The sequence below is a fragment of the Puntigrus tetrazona genome, chromosome 13, assembly GCF_018831695.1.
Source record: "Puntigrus tetrazona isolate hp1 chromosome 13, ASM1883169v1, whole genome shotgun sequence".
NCBI classification, from domain to species: domain Eukaryota; kingdom Metazoa; phylum Chordata; class Actinopteri; order Cypriniformes; family Cyprinidae; genus Puntigrus; species Puntigrus tetrazona.
Genome location: NC_056711.1, coordinates 12,531,548 through 12,552,574, shown reverse-complemented (window position 1 = coordinate 12,552,574; position 21,027 = coordinate 12,531,548). Strand labels below are relative to the sequence as shown.

Below are 21,027 nucleotides of genomic sequence, written 5' to 3'. Positions count from 1 at the left end.
GGATAACTTGTTACACTTGATTTTACTTGTTACACTGAATTACTGACCTAATTTCATAAAGGTTATTTTGAAGCTACCCAAGAGACCAATAATACTAGTATAGGGTCAGCCAAACTGAAGTAAAAAATAAGAGGTGGAAAGAGAATCAGGAGAGAAGAAGTGTGATAAATCATAACAGTGCTAGTTGGGCACAAATGTTGCACAGAGGAATTCCATTTCACTCTGAACACACTTTCAAAACACACACACACACACACACACACACACACACACACACACACACACACACACACACACACACACACTGTTACATAAGCAAATTATAAACTCTCATTCATCTCTCACTCACAGATCATTTCAGACATTTATTATCTGTTCAAGTATGAGCAATTCTGTGTCTTATGCTATACAAGCAGTTTTTCTCCAAACATTAGAAGAAATGAATAAAGCACGATGGGTGTATGCACTTCGTACAATGTCTTTCATTTTTTGGTGTTGTTGTCAAAGACAGAAATGAGTTGCTGTGCAAAATTACAGAAAATGTAATTGATACTTCACCCAAAATTCTGTCATCCTTTACCAACCCCCAAGTTGCTACAAGCATTCTTTTGAGCACAAAATAAGATATTTTGAAGATTGTGAGTAACTGTTGACGGTAGCCATTGACTTCCATATAATATGGGGTAAAAATATTTCGGAAGTCAATAGCTAGCATCAACTGTTGCTCCCATCACTTGTGTCTCTGCCACAAAACAGAAAGACACGCGTGTCAGTTTTCTTTCTATTTCTGTGAGCATGTAAATGTATTTTCATGATAGAGACTTAGTAAGAATATGGAACTCAATCATAAAATTCAGTGCAAGCATGGTCAGAGAAACAGTTTTCAGAGAAACCTTTTGTAAAATGCTCTTGGGTCTAGCCTCGTGCAATACTTCTTTGCTCTGCATCAAGCCAAAGTTTCAGCACTGTAATTGTTCTCTAGTTGTGCACTTGTGTAAGTGTGTGGTTATGCAGTTTTGCAATGCTAATTTAAAATGTCTTTATGTTACGGAACCGTTGCTCTGTAGGTCCGTGCCGAAGCGACTGTTAAAATGGAATTACACACAGTGTGCGGATGAAGCAAGTGTGGCGATTGCTCAAAAGACTCAGGGTAGAAGCGTTTGGTTTGTTGGAGCAAAAGAGATAGTCGGCTTCTGATTGGCTGCTGAGAAAGAGGCGGTTACCCATCTGGTGCAGAAAGAAATGATCTCTTTGAACCCTGTTAGTTCAGGGGTCTTCAGGGGTGCTGTGTACTTACACAATATAGGCTTCATGTCCACTGGGTCCTACTGGACGTGGCCAGAACATTTTCCCAATCAAGAGGGTCCTGTGTGTACTAGTTTGTGTGCGTGTGAGTAAGTCTGCAGCGAAGTCAACCTCAGCACTGTGTGTGTGTGTTTTGGGCAGATCTGCTAGTATGAACTCCACAACCCGAGCTAATGCAAGGGAGACAAGGTCAAAGGTTATTTCAACACAACTGTTTTCATCCCTCCAAGCTTATTTCCAACATATGCAACAATTAAAGATGATGACAAATATTCAGGCCCATGTGAGAACATTTCTGGCTTCTAACAACTTTGGAAATATCTCCCCTCCCCAGTGTTACACTCTGTAAGTATATTATGTTATGGTATTATTCTGAAAATGGCAGTGCATACGCATTCTTTGGGGGTTGTGGTTATATGAAGTCAGTCTTGTGGCTGAAAATCCCTAAATGAAATGGCAGTGTTGTTTAACAGTGTCAATTTTGAAGATGAAGATTACACTGAATGTGTGTGTGCATGAGTGACTTTCAGCGGCTAAAACCAAACATATAATATTAATGCTGCACGCATTTGATTTTAGGTTGTAAAAAGGAAAAACAGCCTCACTTTTAAAGCTGTGAATGAGTGAATCTCAAGTTACCATGAAGAATACACACACACACACACACGGTGTTTAAGTTGCAGTTTATTGACCAGCTGCTATGGTTACAAAGCAGAGAGGCGGTGAAATTATTTCACTGCAGTCAGATAATGATTTATGACTTCATAAAAGGAGAACAGAGAGCTGATTAAAAGAGTGTCATGGAAAACAACATGAAGGGGCACTTGTGAACCCCAAGTAATTCCACTTCTCGTTCTTTTCTTCATCCCCGTCTAGCTACTTTCTTGTGGATGCTCTGGAAAAACAGTTTTTTGAGATGGGCAAAGAAACTCTGTGAGAATAAAATCTGTGGTCTTTTTGAAAGTTGTTATTAGGGGTCTGTAATAAGGTTGGAGTTCAACCTTCATCTCTTTTCATCTGAGAGTTTGGGCCATTTACGGAAAATATCCTAAGTTCCAGTAAAGGCAGTTCACAAAGGTTTGTAAGAGGAATTAAAAATAGAACCACAAAGTACAGATTTTAATTTATTGCACAAACATGGAACCTTTTTTTTTTTTTTTAATTTCTGTGTCACTGGTCAGGATTTCCTTTTATAACTCTAATATCATATTCCATTCAATAAATAAATTAGCAGTTAGAAATAAATAAATACATTTTACCATGTTGTATTCCTGGCATTTGCTCAAATTATGATGCAAATGATATTAAAAAAAATGCACAAATTTTTGAGATGAACAACACACAAGTTTTTATTTCCAAATAAATCAGTGTGAATGAATGAATCAGAGAGACTGATTCAATGATTCACCATGATAGATTTGATTTGTTCCAGAATTAAATAGTGGCTGTGTTCGAATTCCCATACTCTCTAAACAGCATATTATTAAGTAAATATTTAATAACCATTAAAAAGCATGTTCTGTGAATTTTAGTATGAAATTAATCCAGACATAATACATTCAGCCATGTGTTCCCCTCCTGTGGCCTTGTGGATTTGCACTTCAGAATATCGCTGGAAATAGAAAGTCAACCAGTAACTTTTTCCTGAATGCTGTCAGTTTGGGTAAATGAACTTGACTTGACTCATTAGGACATTTGCCAGCTACAGGTCATTCCACTCACCAAAAGAGTCACAAACAAGAGCCATGTTTAAAAATTGAAATTGACCCTGAATATTTCCAAAGGACAGTTACATCAGATTTACCTGAAATTGTCTCCCGACCACTAAGAAAGCTCGCACATTCTCCTTAAGTTCTCGCAAATGTGCTCCCACACAAAACAGCAACGGATGAGGAACTGTTGAGAGCAGTTGAGGGGACAGTAATATCAGTTTACACCTGTCTGATTTCACAATCGAACCTCATCTGTCTTGTACAAGTAGAGTATTGAACGAATAGAATAACAAAACGCATTGAGACTAATAGCAATCCTGCTAGTCAAAGATGAGTGATGAAGCCCTATAAGGCGAGATATGATGCTTTGAGAAATAAAGAGATACAAAAGGAAAAGATGGAAAGAGAGAGAGAAAGAGGAAGACAGAAAAAGTGGGTATGATGTTTTTCTCACCACACCTGTCCATGTGGAGGATATCCGCTCTTGGTCCATTGTTCCTGAACCTTGATGTGGTAACAAGCCCCCAGGATATAAACACACACAGAAAGGATGAGGGCAAAGCATGGGGATCTTTACGTACATCCTGTATGGCTTCAGAGATCTGAGTGCTGTTCTGTGTGTTACCGAGCGTCATAAAATAACCTGACACTTTTCATGACCACATTTCTTTCACGTCTTTATTGCTTTTGTTATGATTTTCTAGTCTAATTTGACTTTCTGCATCTGATGCATTTTTTTACAGTGTCACTACCAAGGTATTCATATATCATACAGATATGCCAGAAAAAGTTTCATTTTGAGGGCTATATACATTTTATTTAATATTTTTTTTTCTTTACAAGAAAAATGCAATGCAAAAAAATAAATAAATAATTGACCTTAACCCCTTTAAAACCCCATCACTCACTAGCAGTGCAAACAAAACACCAGAATGGTGCATGTTAAAATGATACTCTTATCTTGATAGCAGGTGATCGTTTCAGACTCTGGCGGTCTCCGCTGACTGATGCATTGTGGGGTGAATGGTGATTCTTGTAAGCGACACAGTTCCACCTCTGAGGTTTTGTTCTTCTGGTATGTTGGGCTGAATTTTGCATCCCCACCCTGTTACTTTGCAACAGACAGAGTTCTGTTTTCTACTGTCTCTTATGGTTTTGCTATATAGGCCACACCAATCCATTCAGCTTTTATTGAAGACAAAAGACTCCTTGTGAGTGAACAATGATGTTGGGGAACTCGAAACCTTCAAAAGAGTAGTCTAACACCGAACAAAACCCATCCACCATGATATAAAGGTGTCTAAATACCTTATCGCTGGAGATTTTTCAATAAAATCATCTAAAATTTTAACTTCAGGACATTTAATAATAATTAAATAATTCAAAAGAAAACAGTTTAAACAGACTATTAATCTTATAAACACCATAAGAAACCACTGTTCAGCAATTTTACTCAAGAACTGAATTTACAGCAGCAAATGCAACAGTGACGAAATAAACGGGCAGTACTGTGATGTTCATCAGCAATGGAAGTTGATAATGAATTCTTGAGATTTTAGAGCAGTCTTTAGACAGCTGTGTGGCACCAAAATCAATTACAAACAGAGAGCACTGCTGTTTGTTCACATGCGCACGTGTGCGACAGACGTTCTTCTGACCAGGAGGAAAATCAGTAAACTAAGCCAGCTTCTGGGACAGCACAACAGGTGTGTAAGATTTCGCTGTCTTTTTAAGTGCCAAGCCAGAGGGCTGATGGAAAATGTGAAAAACGTATATCCGTAGCGGTTCAGACCCCTCCTATCCAGCAGGAGGCAGTGTTGCCAGTGAAATTGTGCAGGTGCAGACTCAGGGAATAACAAGAAGATGCCACACTGGGATTAAAGACAAAAAGGCATAGCCTGAAGTCAGAGTTTATGGCAGGGCGTGACACACACACACACACACATACATGCACAAACACACACTCATGCACGTATATATTTGTACACACTGCCCATTCAATAAGTATAGCTCCTGGCTAAGTAATACATGTTTATGACAGAGTGTCTGAGACTCAGATTAATGGCCAAGCTTCCATTACACACAATACACCTTAACAGAGTGCAGACAGGTACGAACACACATACACTGAAGAGCTCCCAGAAAGAGAGAGATGCATGGATTCATGCTTTGACGCAGTAATTCTAAGCTTTTATTACACATGGCGTACATTTAAATACGACACACAAACAAATCTCTCTCTCTCTCTTTTGGAGGGATGGACGATCCAACAGAAAACTTTTAGAAATGTTTTATGCTTAGGCTCTGTGCTCCCCATAGGATGTTTTATTTTCATATAAATTGTACAGAATGAGCCGATATCCACTCTGATTGGTCATCCAAAGGGTTTTTGTGCAGGAAACAGGCAAATGTCACAGGTACTCCATTTTATGGGTGCTTTTAGTGTAAGTGCATACATGTGTGTGTGCTTGTGTGATCTGAAAAGAAGGGCATGTCCTGGCTTGCTGGTTGACCCAGGTCAGAAATTTCAAGGAATGCGTGTAACACGAAGCGCATATGACTTTTTGATTCATTAGAACGTTGCCTCAACCTTGCAGGATTATTAAAGCAGAAGTGTTCAAGACAAGCAAAGCTGATTGGTAAAAACTAATGGAGTGATATTGCAGAGACCTACACACATTTACTACCTGTACTCTGCTTTTTGTTCCAATGCCATTAAAACATAATTAAATAAAAGTAATAAAATAATAAATTACAATAAAATTCGAAATACTCTGGTAAAGTCAGATAACGCGATAAAGTCACTCACAAATGTAATCTAAATCTAAAATTGTAACTTTAAATTATTCTCTTTTTAATTTGAAACTCTTAACATCATTGTATGGGCTAAATCAAGTAGAAATTGGTAGGACTAAAATGACTGTAAGAATATATGTATTCTCAAATTTGATTAATCGATTATTTAAAACCTTCTGCATGCAGCATAAAACTACAGTTTTTAGATTGTAATATGTTTTGACAGATAACTTTTTTTATATATGCTGTAGACACAGTTGGTGTTTTTATATTGATTTGAAGTGACTGGTTGTGTGTCATTTTCATGGTCACGGTCCCGACAGAAAATCACTGTGAAAAAACAGAGACAAAGTGACAAGCAACTGCTGAAAACAGCTGTTGAAGCACACACACACACACAGACAACAGCAGTGTCAAAGAAAGGGTGTGTGTGTGTGTGTACATGAGCCAATTAGAGAGAAAGAAAGAAATAGCGGGGGTTGTGTAGGCCTCTTTTTATGGTCAACTTTGACCCCTTCTCAGACAAGCAACAGAACCCTAAAATAATAGACAGCAGAGACAGACATAGATAATTACACCTTTACTGATTACTACTGTACCGATTCAGTGGATACTGAACGCTCCACAGTGTGTGTGTGTGTGTGTGTTCAACATGTGTGTGTGTACTAGCTACAGTGCAGTTTTAAATGGATTCAACAATATTTAAGACATTAAAAAACAAAACAAACAGATCTATTCATTTATTTACAAAACCTAAAAATAATTGCAGCCTTATCAATTCATGCAGAGATTTATAGAGTAGTCACTGTATTTAAAAAAAATGTATTTACTGCATTTACTAAAGTCACTTAGGTGTAGACTTTGTTAATTCATTGTGAGACAAGTATTTCCAACCCATGTCAATCACAAGTCAAAACATCCTCTCCATGTGATCTTGAGTCCTACATCACGAAGACTTTTCACTGTTTTTGTCCACCAGTGTTATTTTACTTTACTTTAGTATTTAGTTAGTACTTTAGTTATTTTATTTTAGTATTATTTAGATTAGCCTTTTCTTTTCTATTATCAGCTTTAATTAGAATTTTAATTACATTTTTATGCTTTCTTAATTTGTATTACTTATTTTTACTTGTTATAGTTTTTTTTATTATTAATGATAACAGCACTCTTTGCTTGTCTGTGTTTATGTGCTACAGGACAAGCCGTCTATTCATTAGCGCTAGGGATTTTTCAGACTTTTTCCATAAGTAATTGTCATGTGAGTCACTGAATGCTTGCTCAACTGCTTTGTTCAACAACACTGATTCATTTATGATTTTAATGATTTCAACACGGATTCATGAGGAAGTAGCCTATGAGTATATTATATATATATATATATATATATATATATATATATATATATATATATATATATATATATATATATATATATATATACTATACATTAAAGCTGCCACATCATGAGGCAATGACCGCTTTGAATCCTTCATTTGGCCTGCTTTGAAGGATGCATCAGAGTAGATTATCCTTTGTTGCAAATATTTTCCCATGTTGGATATGTAGCTATATAAATGATTCCAACAATGTGCATTGTTAATTTAAAACAAAACAAATTTAAAACAAATATTTTAATTAATATTTTTAAATGTCAAAATGGTTATCATGCTTTTTTAGCAATGATAAACAATAAAGATTACATAACTATAGTTATAGTTATAGTTAACAGGGCTTTTAATACTAATATTTTTCAATATTTGTTTTCATTATTTTATTTTATTTTATTTTATTTTATTTTACATAATACTTTAAAATATTTTTTCACTTATAAATAGCATTTTTGCACCATGACCTTGGGGGGAGGAGACATTTATGATGTAGCCATGCATGCTGACAAGAGGTGTGTTCCACTTAAAGTAGCTTGTGTTAGATGTGTTCTGACTACAGCACACATCAATGAAGAATAAGCTTCCACAAAACCCATCAAATAACCTGGTTACCGTGGGCGATTACAGCTAAAAAGCAAAACTTGATAGATGAAACTGCCACACCCTACTACTAGTGCCGTCCTAGGAAAGAGAAAAATATTACTGACCAGGCTATGGATTAGGGGGACCAAATGGCAGAAGGTCAGTCTTTGTGTCACAGTCTTTCAGTGATGTCCCAGCAGCAGTCACCTGCTTTTCTAGATTTATCCAATAGACTGGTGTTGACTGAAGCATCATCACAGCTGCATTGCAGATGTGTCCTAGATTCAAATAGATATTTTGAGGGGTCTGAAGTAGCCCTTCATCATATTGAATGGATTTGAGATGAGAATGCATAGCACTTTAAAAGACTCCAGGTGTTCGGTGCTTGGGTTAGTCTTAAAGCAAACGATCCCCTAACTGCTAATGTGAAAAAGCTTTATGTTGCTGTTTTTGCGGTGGCAAGACTTACAGTTAGCGGGAATTGCAGGAACATTATGACAATACATGGAGTATGATATGCCGTCATTCTGCTTATTTGATTACATTCATAAAGTATTGTGATGATACTGTCATTCGAGTCACGTCAAACCCATTTACTCGTATTTAACAATGCAAAAGCAGTACATCATATTTAATCTAAATGCTGATAAGGCATGACATATCAGCTGCACTAAAAAACTAACCTGCAAAGTAGAGGATGCCTAATGTAAGCCTTCCAGCCCACTAAACATTTCTACTACTATTGCAAATAAATCATAGGTGTCCAAGCGCCATGTTCTCAAATTGCACATTCCCATGAAAACACTGTAAGAGCTGTAAGAATGATAGAATCAATGCATTCTGTGATAAGATAGCAAGTACTGATTTGAAATCCCCAGCAGGGAAGTTCTGACAGACATCAATGTCATGTTGAAGAGATCTCTTGAGTTTCGGCTCTTTGCCAAAGAGTACATTAGTTTGAAGAGATGATCCTTGCCTTGCCTCTTGCCAAAGCAAAAACATCAGAAAACAAAGTATTGCAAGGTCCAGGTTTACATTACTCAGTACTCACCTCACTGCTGCTTGCAGGAGCTTGAGTTTAATGTTTATATACATTATGATTATGCTCTGTGAGTAACAGGCAAGAGAATGAGATAACAACTGCAGATTTACTTGACCATTTAACTGAAATATAATGTACAACAATATTTTAAAAAGCAACACTACATGGGGGCAAATTTTCAGTTACACACTAAATGGTTGTTACACTACCATTCAAAATTGATCACGCTGCAGTTTTTTGGGGAAAAATTCAGTAAGAATATTGTGATTTTGTGAAATGTTATTCTAAATACAAATGTTAATAAATAAGTTCAAACCATTTTGTATTTAGTTATAACTATTTTTATCAGTTTAATGCATTGTTGCTGATAAAAGTTAAAAGTTAAAAAAAAAGCTACAGAAAGAATAGATTTGTGTAAATTACATTTTTTATTCAAATACATTTTTTTTAGTATTATTACTATTATTTATTAGTATTATTAGTTTCATTAGTATTTACTTAATTCTTAAGTGAATTAACTTCTTTTTTACCCACTTACAGTCATGGGTAAAGTTTCTGATCAAACATCACACCCTGAGTACCTGTCATATTAAAATTCCTCTCATGATGCATTATAAATGAAAACACACTTGTTCTCTCTTAAACATTCCCTACTTGCATGTGACAAAAAGGACAAAAAGCATGCATAACTTTTGTTATGTTTTGTTAGTTTCGGATCAGAAATTTTGCTGTACAGTACATTAATATAACAGATCTTTGCTTTAATTTAGCCTCATAATCTTTCATAAAAATCCTCAAGATGTGTTGTGACCATGTCTGTCAGTCTGACCCTCAACTGGTGAGTATTACAGTTCATGATCCTGGCAGTGGGTAAACATTATCTCAGTTGTGTTAAAAAAATATTGTCAATGACCCCCAAATTTTTTGGTGCATCCCTCATCTGCTCTATACTGGCACATATTGCATGCAGCAATACTGAATGTACTATCTACATGATGCTTCTTTTCTTATTTTAATAAGCTTACTTTTGATTGGATGACAAAATGCAGAGTTGTAATACGTAACAAACACAAATGAGGAGTGGCGACATTTCAGATGCAACAGTCAATGTGTCACTAAGTTACTGTCAAAGTGGCCCAGCATTAGTGGTCAGTTTAATGGGTCAGTTCCCTTTGAACTGATCTGCGTCTTCTAAGGATCCCTCTCAGGTGACGCATTCTGCAGTAATAACGCACGCTGCAGTGTGTGTTTATCTATGTGTGTTGGATGGTTTATTTTAGGACTGGCTCCATTACCAAGGCTGGGAAAAGTCTGCGTCTCATTGAGGGAGACAGTAGTCTGCCACACCCATTAACACACACACACACACACACACACACACAATCCCAGGCTACACCCCACAGCCTAGGGCCAGTTCCCAGACTCTGCCAGTGTGTTTCCATTTTACAGAAGCTGGTTAATGACAGACCCTAATAAAGACATGACTGACTGAAGACTCTCAATAAATCAATAAACCACCATAATGCTCTCATCTGAGATGCACAATAACACGCCTCACACACACTTCCATGACTCCAGGGATAAACACTTGGGTAAATGATGACATCATTGATGTGAATCCAGTATCAATAGTTTGTGTGTGTGTGTGTGTGTTGGAAATGCAAACAGATTATACAATTTAGATTTAATTCTACTACATTCAGTACGGGTTCATTGTATTATAACGTAACTTTACTCTTAAATCTGTATGTAAATATATGAAAGTCAGATATCTGCAGTTGATGTTAACAATAATGACACTAGATGGAAAATGTGACGCATTCGGAACATGCTTGTGAGTGTGTGTTTGCAAGTGGATGGCTTGGCTTTAAATGAATAGAATTCGATTTTTGCTGATCATGTTTTGTAATCACAATGCTCGACACGTACAGGCACATACAATCACACAAACCAATTTTTTCTCAGAACAATATTTTCCATATAGTGGCCAACCAGATTGACTGATGATGTGTTTTTGCAAATGTCTTTGAAGTCTTTCCCATTTAATATTTTGCAGTTTTTCCCAAAGGTGTTTAGATAAAGTGAGTGGGAGGAGTGCGTCACATCTCAAGAGGTAAGCTTTCAGAGTGAAACACTGAAACATGAAATTGTCTAGAGCTCAGTCAAACCAGAGCCTTTGCAGCAATTGTGTCTGTGTAATAAACATTTTTCTGTAATGGCAGGTAATGTATCTTTGCACCTTCATGTTAGTGATTTAGTGAGGTTAGTGAGTTTCCTTTGAAGAAACACACACATGCATATGCTCAGTGGTCAGAAGTGGAACAGCTGAGGAATGACTGGACTCATCTGAGAGCAACAGCTGCAGCCTAACTATTGCCAGAGATATGAGAGAACAGATATATAGACACAAACACTAATGCACGGACACGCACTACACTTACATGTGACACTGTAAGGTTACAAATCTGCAGCATGCATCTAGGAGACATTTATTTCCAAATATCTTTTCTTAATTGCAAATATCAGAACAACATAGCTGTGGCTTCAAGGGTCACGGGAAGAGTTGGTGGGGTTACTGTACACAGATTATCAGGTGTCAGTTTCAGAGGGACATCCTACCACAGATGCATGGGTATGCTCTGTAGGTGCACATGTCTGTACAGAGGAAACACTGACGAAGCTGCCAGTGTGTGATGAGAGGCACCATTTATTACAACTGGGCTGTCTCTCTCCTGGCGAATTCTGCTTAAACAAAAGGCATGTGCAAAGTGCACTTTGAGAAACCACCCTGCTGCATTCACACTGATTCACACTTGACACTAAAAGGACAGCAGCCTGGAGCATTCAGAAGTTCAATGCTTCTCACAAAGGCAATTTAGATGCAGTGTAGTTTTTCGGTGTGAAACTTGGCTTCACTAGTTTTTGACATCGAACCTGCAGCCCACACAAATGCAAATGCATTACAATGCATTCATCATTATCACATAAATATGTTTGCATATCGACATACAGACAAAAGGGGGGAGAACAAGCAATCTTAACATTTGCTGTAACATAATCCTTGTATTTGAAAAAGCACACACATTCATGGTTTGTTTATGTAAAGGAGTAATGATTCATTGATAGGTTGACGGTGGCAGCTGTCTGTATGACGACGGACAGCTGCGTTGGTAAAGACAGCTGAACGATCACTCAAACACATCTATGCGCTCTTAGACACATACTACTCCTTACTTTGTTCGGTTTAAGACAATAAACAATAAACATGCACCTTATTATACAGGCTATTTGGTGGATGAGGTTAATTGTCACAAAAAAAGAGAACTGTATGGGCAAGTTACCCAAATATGTGTTTTCCTCTATTTTACATGTTGGGTGCAAAATAAGAATAATTTGTGAACGGTATCCTCTAAAAGGTTGATATTTATTTGCAAACACTCTCAGGTACTCTCAATTCTTTGTAGTATTGTTTTACTATGTTCACATAAAGTTCACCCAAATATGAGTTTCACAAAAGAAGGTCTTTTGAAAAATGCTGGTAATCAGACAATTAATTGAGGGAAATGACTTTCATTGTATTTCCCACCATATTATAGAAGATATTGGTTACTGACAACTGTTTAGTTACCAGTATTTTTATTTTCTATTTTTTTTAGTGTGCAGCTTGTGAACAAATCATTGATAAACCTACCCACTTAACTGAAAACTGTAGTGAAACTGTAGTGTAGTTTAATGAACAATAGCTGTGCAAATGCATACACCTTTACAATTCCAATAAAATGTATTACTCTTGTTCAACATAACATTATTTGTTTAAACAAACTTCTAATCTCACTGTACAAACACTGGAAATACTTTTCTTATTTTTAATGTAATTAAATTTGTTTCCTTCTGTACTGAAGGTCAATTTTATCTGAATTGTGTTCTCAGAGTCAGGACAAGGGCAATTTCTATAAATATCCCTAGCCCTGATCTTTTAACCACTCTAGATCATCATCTGTGGGTAACTTCTACACCTGGTCTTGAATCACACAGATTAAGACACTGATAGAGTGAAGATAGAATGGTATGCTTAACAATCTGTTATGAGCACAGTTACAATTAAAAGCTGATCTTGGATCAGTTTTTCCCATTATCTAGCTAATCTACTCCATTACACTTATGGCAGCTGTGCAGGCCTCATTTAGTGACCTTTGATCGGAAATGACTTGTGTTGGAGACTCCACTGTACCATCACCACTATTATTTAAGTAGAGACAAATGAAGAGAAGTGAGCCAGAAATAGTAAAGCACACAAATAATGAATTTGCTTTTATGATCATTTTATCAAGTTTCATTTCATTGTGTACAATTCATTTAAGTTGTGTTGAGTGAGTTCTACTTGTCGCTATAAACTGATCAGTAATTATTTAGCACGATGTGAAACTGCGGGTGTTTTCATACACACAAATGTAGCAGAATGGAGCCAAAAGTATTCGTTTTTTCATTTAGCTTTTTAACCAATAGAGGAGGAGGATTTATGCAAACATCACAGTTTCAGTCTACAAAGAATACAAACTTCAAAGACTACAAAGACTAATGTGCTATGTATTAGAAATAATATCCACTTGTGAAAATTGTTGCAGGTTCGGAAGAAATGTAAAATTCTCAAAGTGAAGTGTGACCGCACCTTTAGTGAGCCATCTAAACTTTGCAGCAGGAGGAAGAGTGAGACATGATGCCACATGATGTCCTTGTTCTTCTAGAAAGAGAGAGACAGGAATAGCCAAGTAAGTAAAAATGTGAGTGGGGCATAAGTGTCGAATAGCAAACTGCTTATCTTTCTTTTCTCTTTCTGCATTACCGTAAGGAAGGATCCACCCTAAAATGGTGAAAAAGAAAGGAAGAATTGCTTGGCTCATATTTATTACCTGGGATAGCACTGGATATGAGATCTTAATCGCATCAGTAGAGAGTTGAATGCAACACCCTCTGTGTCAGGGCCTGGAATAACGCAGGTCTTTTCTTGTCCCAACATCAGATGAAAATCACTTTAGCAGTTTTTTTTTCTCCCAAATAGAAATTTAATTCAGGGTGTGGCATGTGTGTGTGTGTGGATGTTAAATGCAATCCATGCTCCTACATGATTCTTGTATGCACAGATCAACTGAACACACACATGCTCGGATGCTTTTGTAAAGTTTAAGCTTGTGACTCAGCCTGAAAAAACCTCTGTGATTTCAAAGATTTCATTCACAGTACGTTGTTATTTAGTTTGGACAGTATTTAAGATATTGTTATATTTCGGGCTGTGAATATGCGTCTTAAGTCTTTCTGTCATACGTCTTGCTTTGGGCCCATTCAAATAGCTTTTTATACTCTGTGACATGATAAAGTGCCAAGATACGCAAGAAACATCAGTGACATCTTCTGTAATAGTCCTGAATAATGTTTGATCTATACCTGCACGGCTCTTCATATATGGCACAAGGTAAGAAGGCAGATCAAAACATGCCCAAGAATGCAGAGCAGGAATTTAATGATTAATCGCGGTAATAATACAATCCCTGTCCATTCACTTTCTCAGAATCTCACACCTGAAATGGCCAAATCTTTGTGCTTAGAGCAAAGGGTATTTTTAAGGGGTGGTATTTAACTATTATTCTGTAATTCATTATTTGGTTTGCAAGTTTTTAGTTTTAGGATGATAGGAATTTCGATTGCCAGCTGCTGTGTTTTTTTGCCAGCATTAGATGAATGAAGTTCAGTGGGGAGCAAGTGGAATTCTGGGATGTGTTCAATGCCAGCATGGAGTCTTAAATCCACAGAGGGTCTTTAGCAGCTGTTTCCACAAACAATTAAGGTATTGAGAAGAGTGAAACACAGGCTTTGACTCATCTTTAGTCTCCCACTGCATGAAAAACCAAGCATGGATCCCTCAGTGTTTCATATACTGCTCTGTATTTAAAATAAAATATCAAACAGCCTCAAAACACAGGCTAATAAAAGTGTAAACAGTTTATATTCAAAGCTTTGCATTCACTAGAAATGTAATGTCAGTTTCAAATAAGTACTGTGCTGAAATTTTCTTAAAATGTCTAATTTATTGTGATGTTCAGAGTCTTTTTATCTAACTTTAATTAAATTCGACAATTTTATTCATGTCATATCATAATCTGCATGACCCTGCCGATTTTATTTTGTTTCATGGCGTTGCAGGGCATTCCAAATGAGCGATTATTGTCTGCGAAGTTCACTTTTAATGGATATCCCATGCTTAGGGAATGGGGAGCAGTGAACACCCAGTCAATCGGAATGCACCTATGTCTATGGTATTGAGGTGTTCCACTGTCGTCTACGTCATGAAGACCAACAATCGAAAAAAACTGAAGGTTTTTGAAACTTTGCGCATGCTTAGCATGAGGATCCAACTCTTTAACCATGTAAACAACTCTAAATGCATGAAACAGCATTGTTTACCCCCCACTCCCCTACACTTTTGTTGTTTTGTCATTCTGGTTAGTTATTTGTTGTGTAGTTATTTGGATGAAGGACGCGTCTTGATTTTAGTTAATGAACAAATTGAACATGAGAAAATAAAGTGTTACTTAGGACACTTATTAAGACAATAGTTGACCAAACTTAAAAATTGTATGCATCATGTTGTCTTGATGGTTTTTATTTCTTTTTACAGTATGAGTTAAATGTTATATTTCTAATAGACTTTTGTAGTATTTTCAGTTATCTGAACTACTTAAAAGCAAAGTGCACTTTTTACAGCATAGTTTTTGATTTCTTTTTTCTTTTTTTCTCTCTCTTTGTCATCTCTCTCAGCTTATAAAACAGGAATGTGAGGTATACCTCAAGTTTCAGGTACTGAAGACTGAGCTGCCAGATTCTTGTTGGCAGCTTCCTCTGTTGGCAGAACAAATGTGTTCGCTAAATTCTTTTCTTTATGTCTGTGCATGCAACTCAGATTGTGAATCTGATACCACTGCTGACTCAGCAATAATGCTACAGCTTAGCATGGAGCCAACATCACAAAAAAACCCAAAAAAAACCAAAACATGTAAACCTACTACTAATGACATTAGCAGTCAAGTGCACTTACTGTCCCTTCATACAGTAAGCTTACTGGCACCTGCTCTGTCCATTAAATTTATATTACAGTACGGCAAGAAAAACACACTGCTAAAATAGACACCTTTCCACTTCCACTTGGTTCAGACCAAGGGCACCAGGGGCCTAATTTATAAAATGTCTAAGAGTGTGCATACGCTTAAATCCACGGCTGCAATCATATTTATTCTGGGCAGACATACACACTTTTTATTGTTGGCTTATTGCAGGTTTTTGAAAACATAAACTGCTCTTGAAGCTTGCTTCTCTAAATTATGGTGATTAGGGATATTTTATGTGTTAATGATTTTAATTAGGAGTCGTTTACGAGTCGTACGCCCGATTTCTGTTCGTAGGTTCATTCTATGAATCGCATTTCGGAGAAATGATCTTAAGATCAAATTTGGGATGAGTCTTCCACACTGGTTCCAAAACACCTTTATTTGTTTCTGCACAATTTTCTCGTTCGCAAACATTCTCAGAGTCTGCCATGGTCATCACTATGTGTCAAGGTGAGAGAAATTTCTGGAACACGTTTCTGAAAGTGGTTCACCAATCACTACACTTTGTGCGAGGTAACCAATCAGAACACATTTCCTATTTCGGAAGGAGAGGTTTCATGGAAACAGGAAATAAATAGAGCAATAAAGACACTAAAAACCAAATTAATTTTGCACCACTATTTTGCAAATTAAGAGTTAAAGTAAAATTTAATATAAAACATAACACCTTTCAAATCTTAATAAAACTTTAGAGCATAACAACACCAGTCACTTTCATTTTATGTTAAACTAGCTCAAACTGGCATAACCTAGTATATTATTTCCATTACACAATCATTTTTGGGTAAACTACACTGCACAATTCAAAAGAGTTGTTTTTATGTTTAATAAATATACCATAAAACTATAATATTCTGTTTTTACTGTTAACTTAATATACACAAGTCAACATTTGAAGTGGATCAAAACCTTTCATCCTAAAACCTGTGTTCTTATCTTTTTGATCCACTTCAATTTTGACTACTATATTTCAAAAGGTAATTTATTCCTGTTATTTTCAGCATAATTGCTCCAATGTCACATGATTCTTCAGAAATATTTATAACATGCTGATTTGGTGCTCAAGAAACTTCTCAAGAATTATTATTAGTGTTGAAAACAGCTTAGACGCCTTTTCTTAAAAAAAAAAAAATCTTCACTGGTTGCTTGCCAATGCTTTACACTTTCATCCTCCAGAAAGATCTGGTAATCCAAGGTGAATAGTTCTGAAAAGAAATGGAGGAATTTTTTATGTGGGTGTGTCTTTTTTTTTTCCTTGGGAAATTAAAGACCTGAGACCCAGGATGAGTTAGAGCAGGTTAATCTTTAGGAGAGATGATACACATCGTTACTCTGACTGAGTCAAAACAAAACCTTTGTTATCAACCACGTCAACTCTCAGAAGATTCTTCTCCAGCTCTGTGGATTTCCCTGTCATGCATGAGGTCAACTGTTGACAGATGAGGCTTGTGTTTTGGAATGGAAAAGCTAAATGAAGACACCACAAATGCTGCATATGAAATAAAAGCGTAAACCTAATAGGTACAAAAATCTTTAATAAATACTTGGGAAAATCAAACAGATTTAACAAATGAAATGCCAGATTCAGTATGAGCATCAGTGCACGTAGAACTAATCACAGCCAGAAATGTGATGGACTTGTTTTCCCATGACAGGGGAGTGTTTTAATTCCCTAATATTACAATAATGAAAAATTGAGGAGTGACATGATTCAGAATCTAAACTCATCTGAATTAGTCACATTTCGCATCATCCAATCAATTCTATATTCAACTGTATTGTTTTTCTGTGCACTAAAGACAACAAATGAAACAAAAAACATAAATTGTTCCCTTCATTCAGCTAAAGCAACATGCACTGATACAATTTTTCTGACCTTCCAAAAATTCTAAATTGCATTTGATTTGACCCCAATCAAATACGTCAGAACAGATCATGAATAAAGGGAGAAAAATACCCTAGCCGCCCCAGACAAGGGAGGATTTCTGATAACATAAATCTTTACTCATAGTGTTCTTTTGAAAAATGGTAGTATAGCAATATAGTACCATTTTATAAATATAAAATCTGATATTTAACACAATACTAAGACAGGAGATATACTTTGAACTCAAGTGTTTTCTGTCTTTGACATGGGTCAATACTATGGTCCGTTTGTGGTTCATTTTGAATTGTAACATAATAATACAAAGCAACGATGTTCTGAAAACATTAAGAATTATAATAAAAAAAAATCTTCCAAAGTCTTCCAACATCCAACTTAAAAACCACACAGTCTGGGACACTAATATAAACATATGATTATATCATGACTGACAGTGGTTTGAAAATGCAGGTGTTGGACTTTTCCAAGGAAACAAAGTGCCACTCGAACATGCAGCATATTTCTTTGAAGTCTTTTCCAATGAAGTACTGTAGACCTTCAGAAGAAGTCAGCATTTGATCAGTGGCAAAACATTCTTTCAGCATGGTCAATGTGTCCAATCCTTAGTCGACATTCATTAGGAAAATCATAAAAACAGCACAAATAATCTATTCTAACATGAAGATAGATCATCTATTGATCATCTAGTATTTTTATAGAGTTTCCACAGATAGACTACCAACCTGTGGCCCTTTTACATATATATATATATATATATATATATATATATATATATATATATATATATATATATATATATATATATAAAACATTTTCTGACAACATAAATAAAAGGAATGACACTGTTGAAAAGGAGAGCAACTAAAGGATAGAATAAGAAAAAGTAATAATTCTAAGAATGACAATGATAAAAAGGTGTCACATAACTTACTAAACTCAAATATACACAGCTATGTCTTTTTCACTATTTACATATGTACATGAATATTTTTTTCAATATAATGAACTATCTCATAGTGATTAAAGAATTAAAATCATTGCTCCCTACTGTGTGACCAAAAACCCAAGTGTTTTGCGACAACACAATAGTGCAATGACTGAAGTGGCCCTTGATTCTTTACATCATGACTGTTCTTTTTATATGGCTGTCACTTGAAAAAAACAAAAACAAAACGAAACAGAATACTACTGTCTGGACTATGAGTACCAATTCCCAAAGAAAGTGAATTTCAATGTAAAACAGTAAACCTTTTATACTTAACATTATCTTAGTGTACTGAAAAAGTATGCTTGTCATCATTTACTCACCCTCATGCTGTCCAAAATTTTATTTTTTATTTTTATTTTATTTTTATTCTCTTTTCTGTGTAACAAAAATGAATGATGAGCACTTTATAAAGTATTCTCACACAACAGATTTGTATCAAAAACAAACTTTAGACAGTATTCACAAAATATCTTGGTCTCCACTCTTAATCTCCTTTTTGATTAAAAAAATATTTTTGATGAATGAACTAAAGATTCTTCTGAGATGAAGCATTTCAACAAATCAGTTGATTTAGTTCAACTCCGAACAACCCAAAAAAAAAATAGAGCTATTCGTGAATAATAACACTCCAGTTCTTAAATGTTTTCCTACACTGTTATGTAACTTTTTTTTACACAGAAGAAGAAAGTCATGCATGTTTGGAATGACATGAGGGTGAGTAAATGTTGACAGAAATTTTCTTTGGGTGAACTACCCATTTAAGTGTGTCAATAGCATTTGCTAACAAAAACATGAATCAACATATGTGTATTATGAAAAATGTATATAAAAGGTAAGCGCTATCGTAAAGGTTCACCGAGGCACTTGTGTGTATATATACCTCTGGAAGATTTAACGGCTTCTAACACTTGACTTTGGGCAGGTCTGGACATAATCAAAAACACTTTAAAGCTGCCTATCTCTTATTCCTCCACAGCCCCAAGGGTCAAAGGTCGCGCCACAGTTCACAGACATAATCTCAAAGTTCAGCTTTGTGTAAAAAATGACCTTCTTTTTAAGGAAAGTGAGTGCAAGTGTAAACAAAAGAAAAAGATTTTGAAAACCATTCTTTGAATGTCTCATTTGCTGCATTTTTGTGACACGAATCCCTGTTTTGTTTGACTACCCAATGATGAAAAAGGATGAAAAACACCAATCGCACAAGCCCAGAAGCTTTCAGATCAGACAGCAAAAAATACTTATATTTTTGTCCAGTTTTTTTGGTTCTTTCATACATAATGATCTTTCGTGTGCTCGCTTAAACTCTCATTCACATTGTTCTTGCAGCGGTTATCTTTTCTGCTGTAGTGTGTCCTGTTTGGCTGATTTTGGGATGTAGTGTGAATAGTGTACACTGCGTCCCCTTTAGTGTACGAAAGAGATGAGCACTTATGCAGAACCAGTCCTCTGTCGCTCTCTTCATCTCCTTCTTCCTCCTCTTCCTCTCGCTCAGCTCCGTCTCCGACCCGATCCAGAGGGTAAAGCAGGTTCTTGTTCTCCTGCAGCGGGTCAGTGTTGTCTTTGTGAGGCGTGCGGGTGCTCAGTAGTGTCCCACGCTGGTTGTTGATGCTCTCCTCCATCTGCGTGTCCTCTCTTTGTCTCGCTTTCCTGCGTCTCCTGAACCACCACACACAGACGATGACACATGAGATCCATAATACCACAAACAGCACACACAGCAACGGAATGAGGTAACCTGTAGAAAGAGACAAAAAAAGACATACCTTTTAAAATATTAGAACGATTTTTTAAATAGAAATTAATACATAAATAATGTTACAAAATATTTAAATTTTAAATAAACTCTTTCCATTCATCAGAAAATCTTGATCAATATTGCTGAAAAGGCAAAGCAACTGTTTTCAATGCGATAAAAACATTTCTTGAGAATTAAATCTGCATATTGCAATGATTTCTGAATGATCATGTGACGCTAATTCCTGGAGTAATGATGCTGAAGATTTTACAGCTTTCACAGGAATAAATTACATTTTAAAATACTTAATTAAATTAGAAAACATCTTATCAACCCAAAACTCTTAATTATTATTACTGTTAATATGCATTAAAATTATTTTATAAATTAACTATATTTTGAAAAATTAATTAAATAATGATTATTCAAAAAAA

At 35.9% G+C, this 21,027-nt stretch overlaps 1 protein-coding gene across 2 annotated transcripts in view; it reads right to left on the bottom strand.

Moving 5' to 3' along the window:
- Positions 1-17,503: 17,503 nt before the first annotated feature.
- jag2a (jagged canonical Notch ligand 2a) overlaps positions 17,504-21,027 on the bottom strand; it is a 32,687-nt gene continuing 29,163 nt past the window's right edge. For both annotated transcript variants that reach the window (XM_043255045.1, XM_043255046.1), the window contains one exon: positions 17,504-20,593. In XM_043255045.1, the coding sequence (XP_043110980.1) occupies positions 20,127-20,593 (467 nt within the window). In that variant the 3' untranslated portion in view covers positions 17,504-20,126. The remainder of the gene's footprint in view (positions 20,594-21,027) is intronic.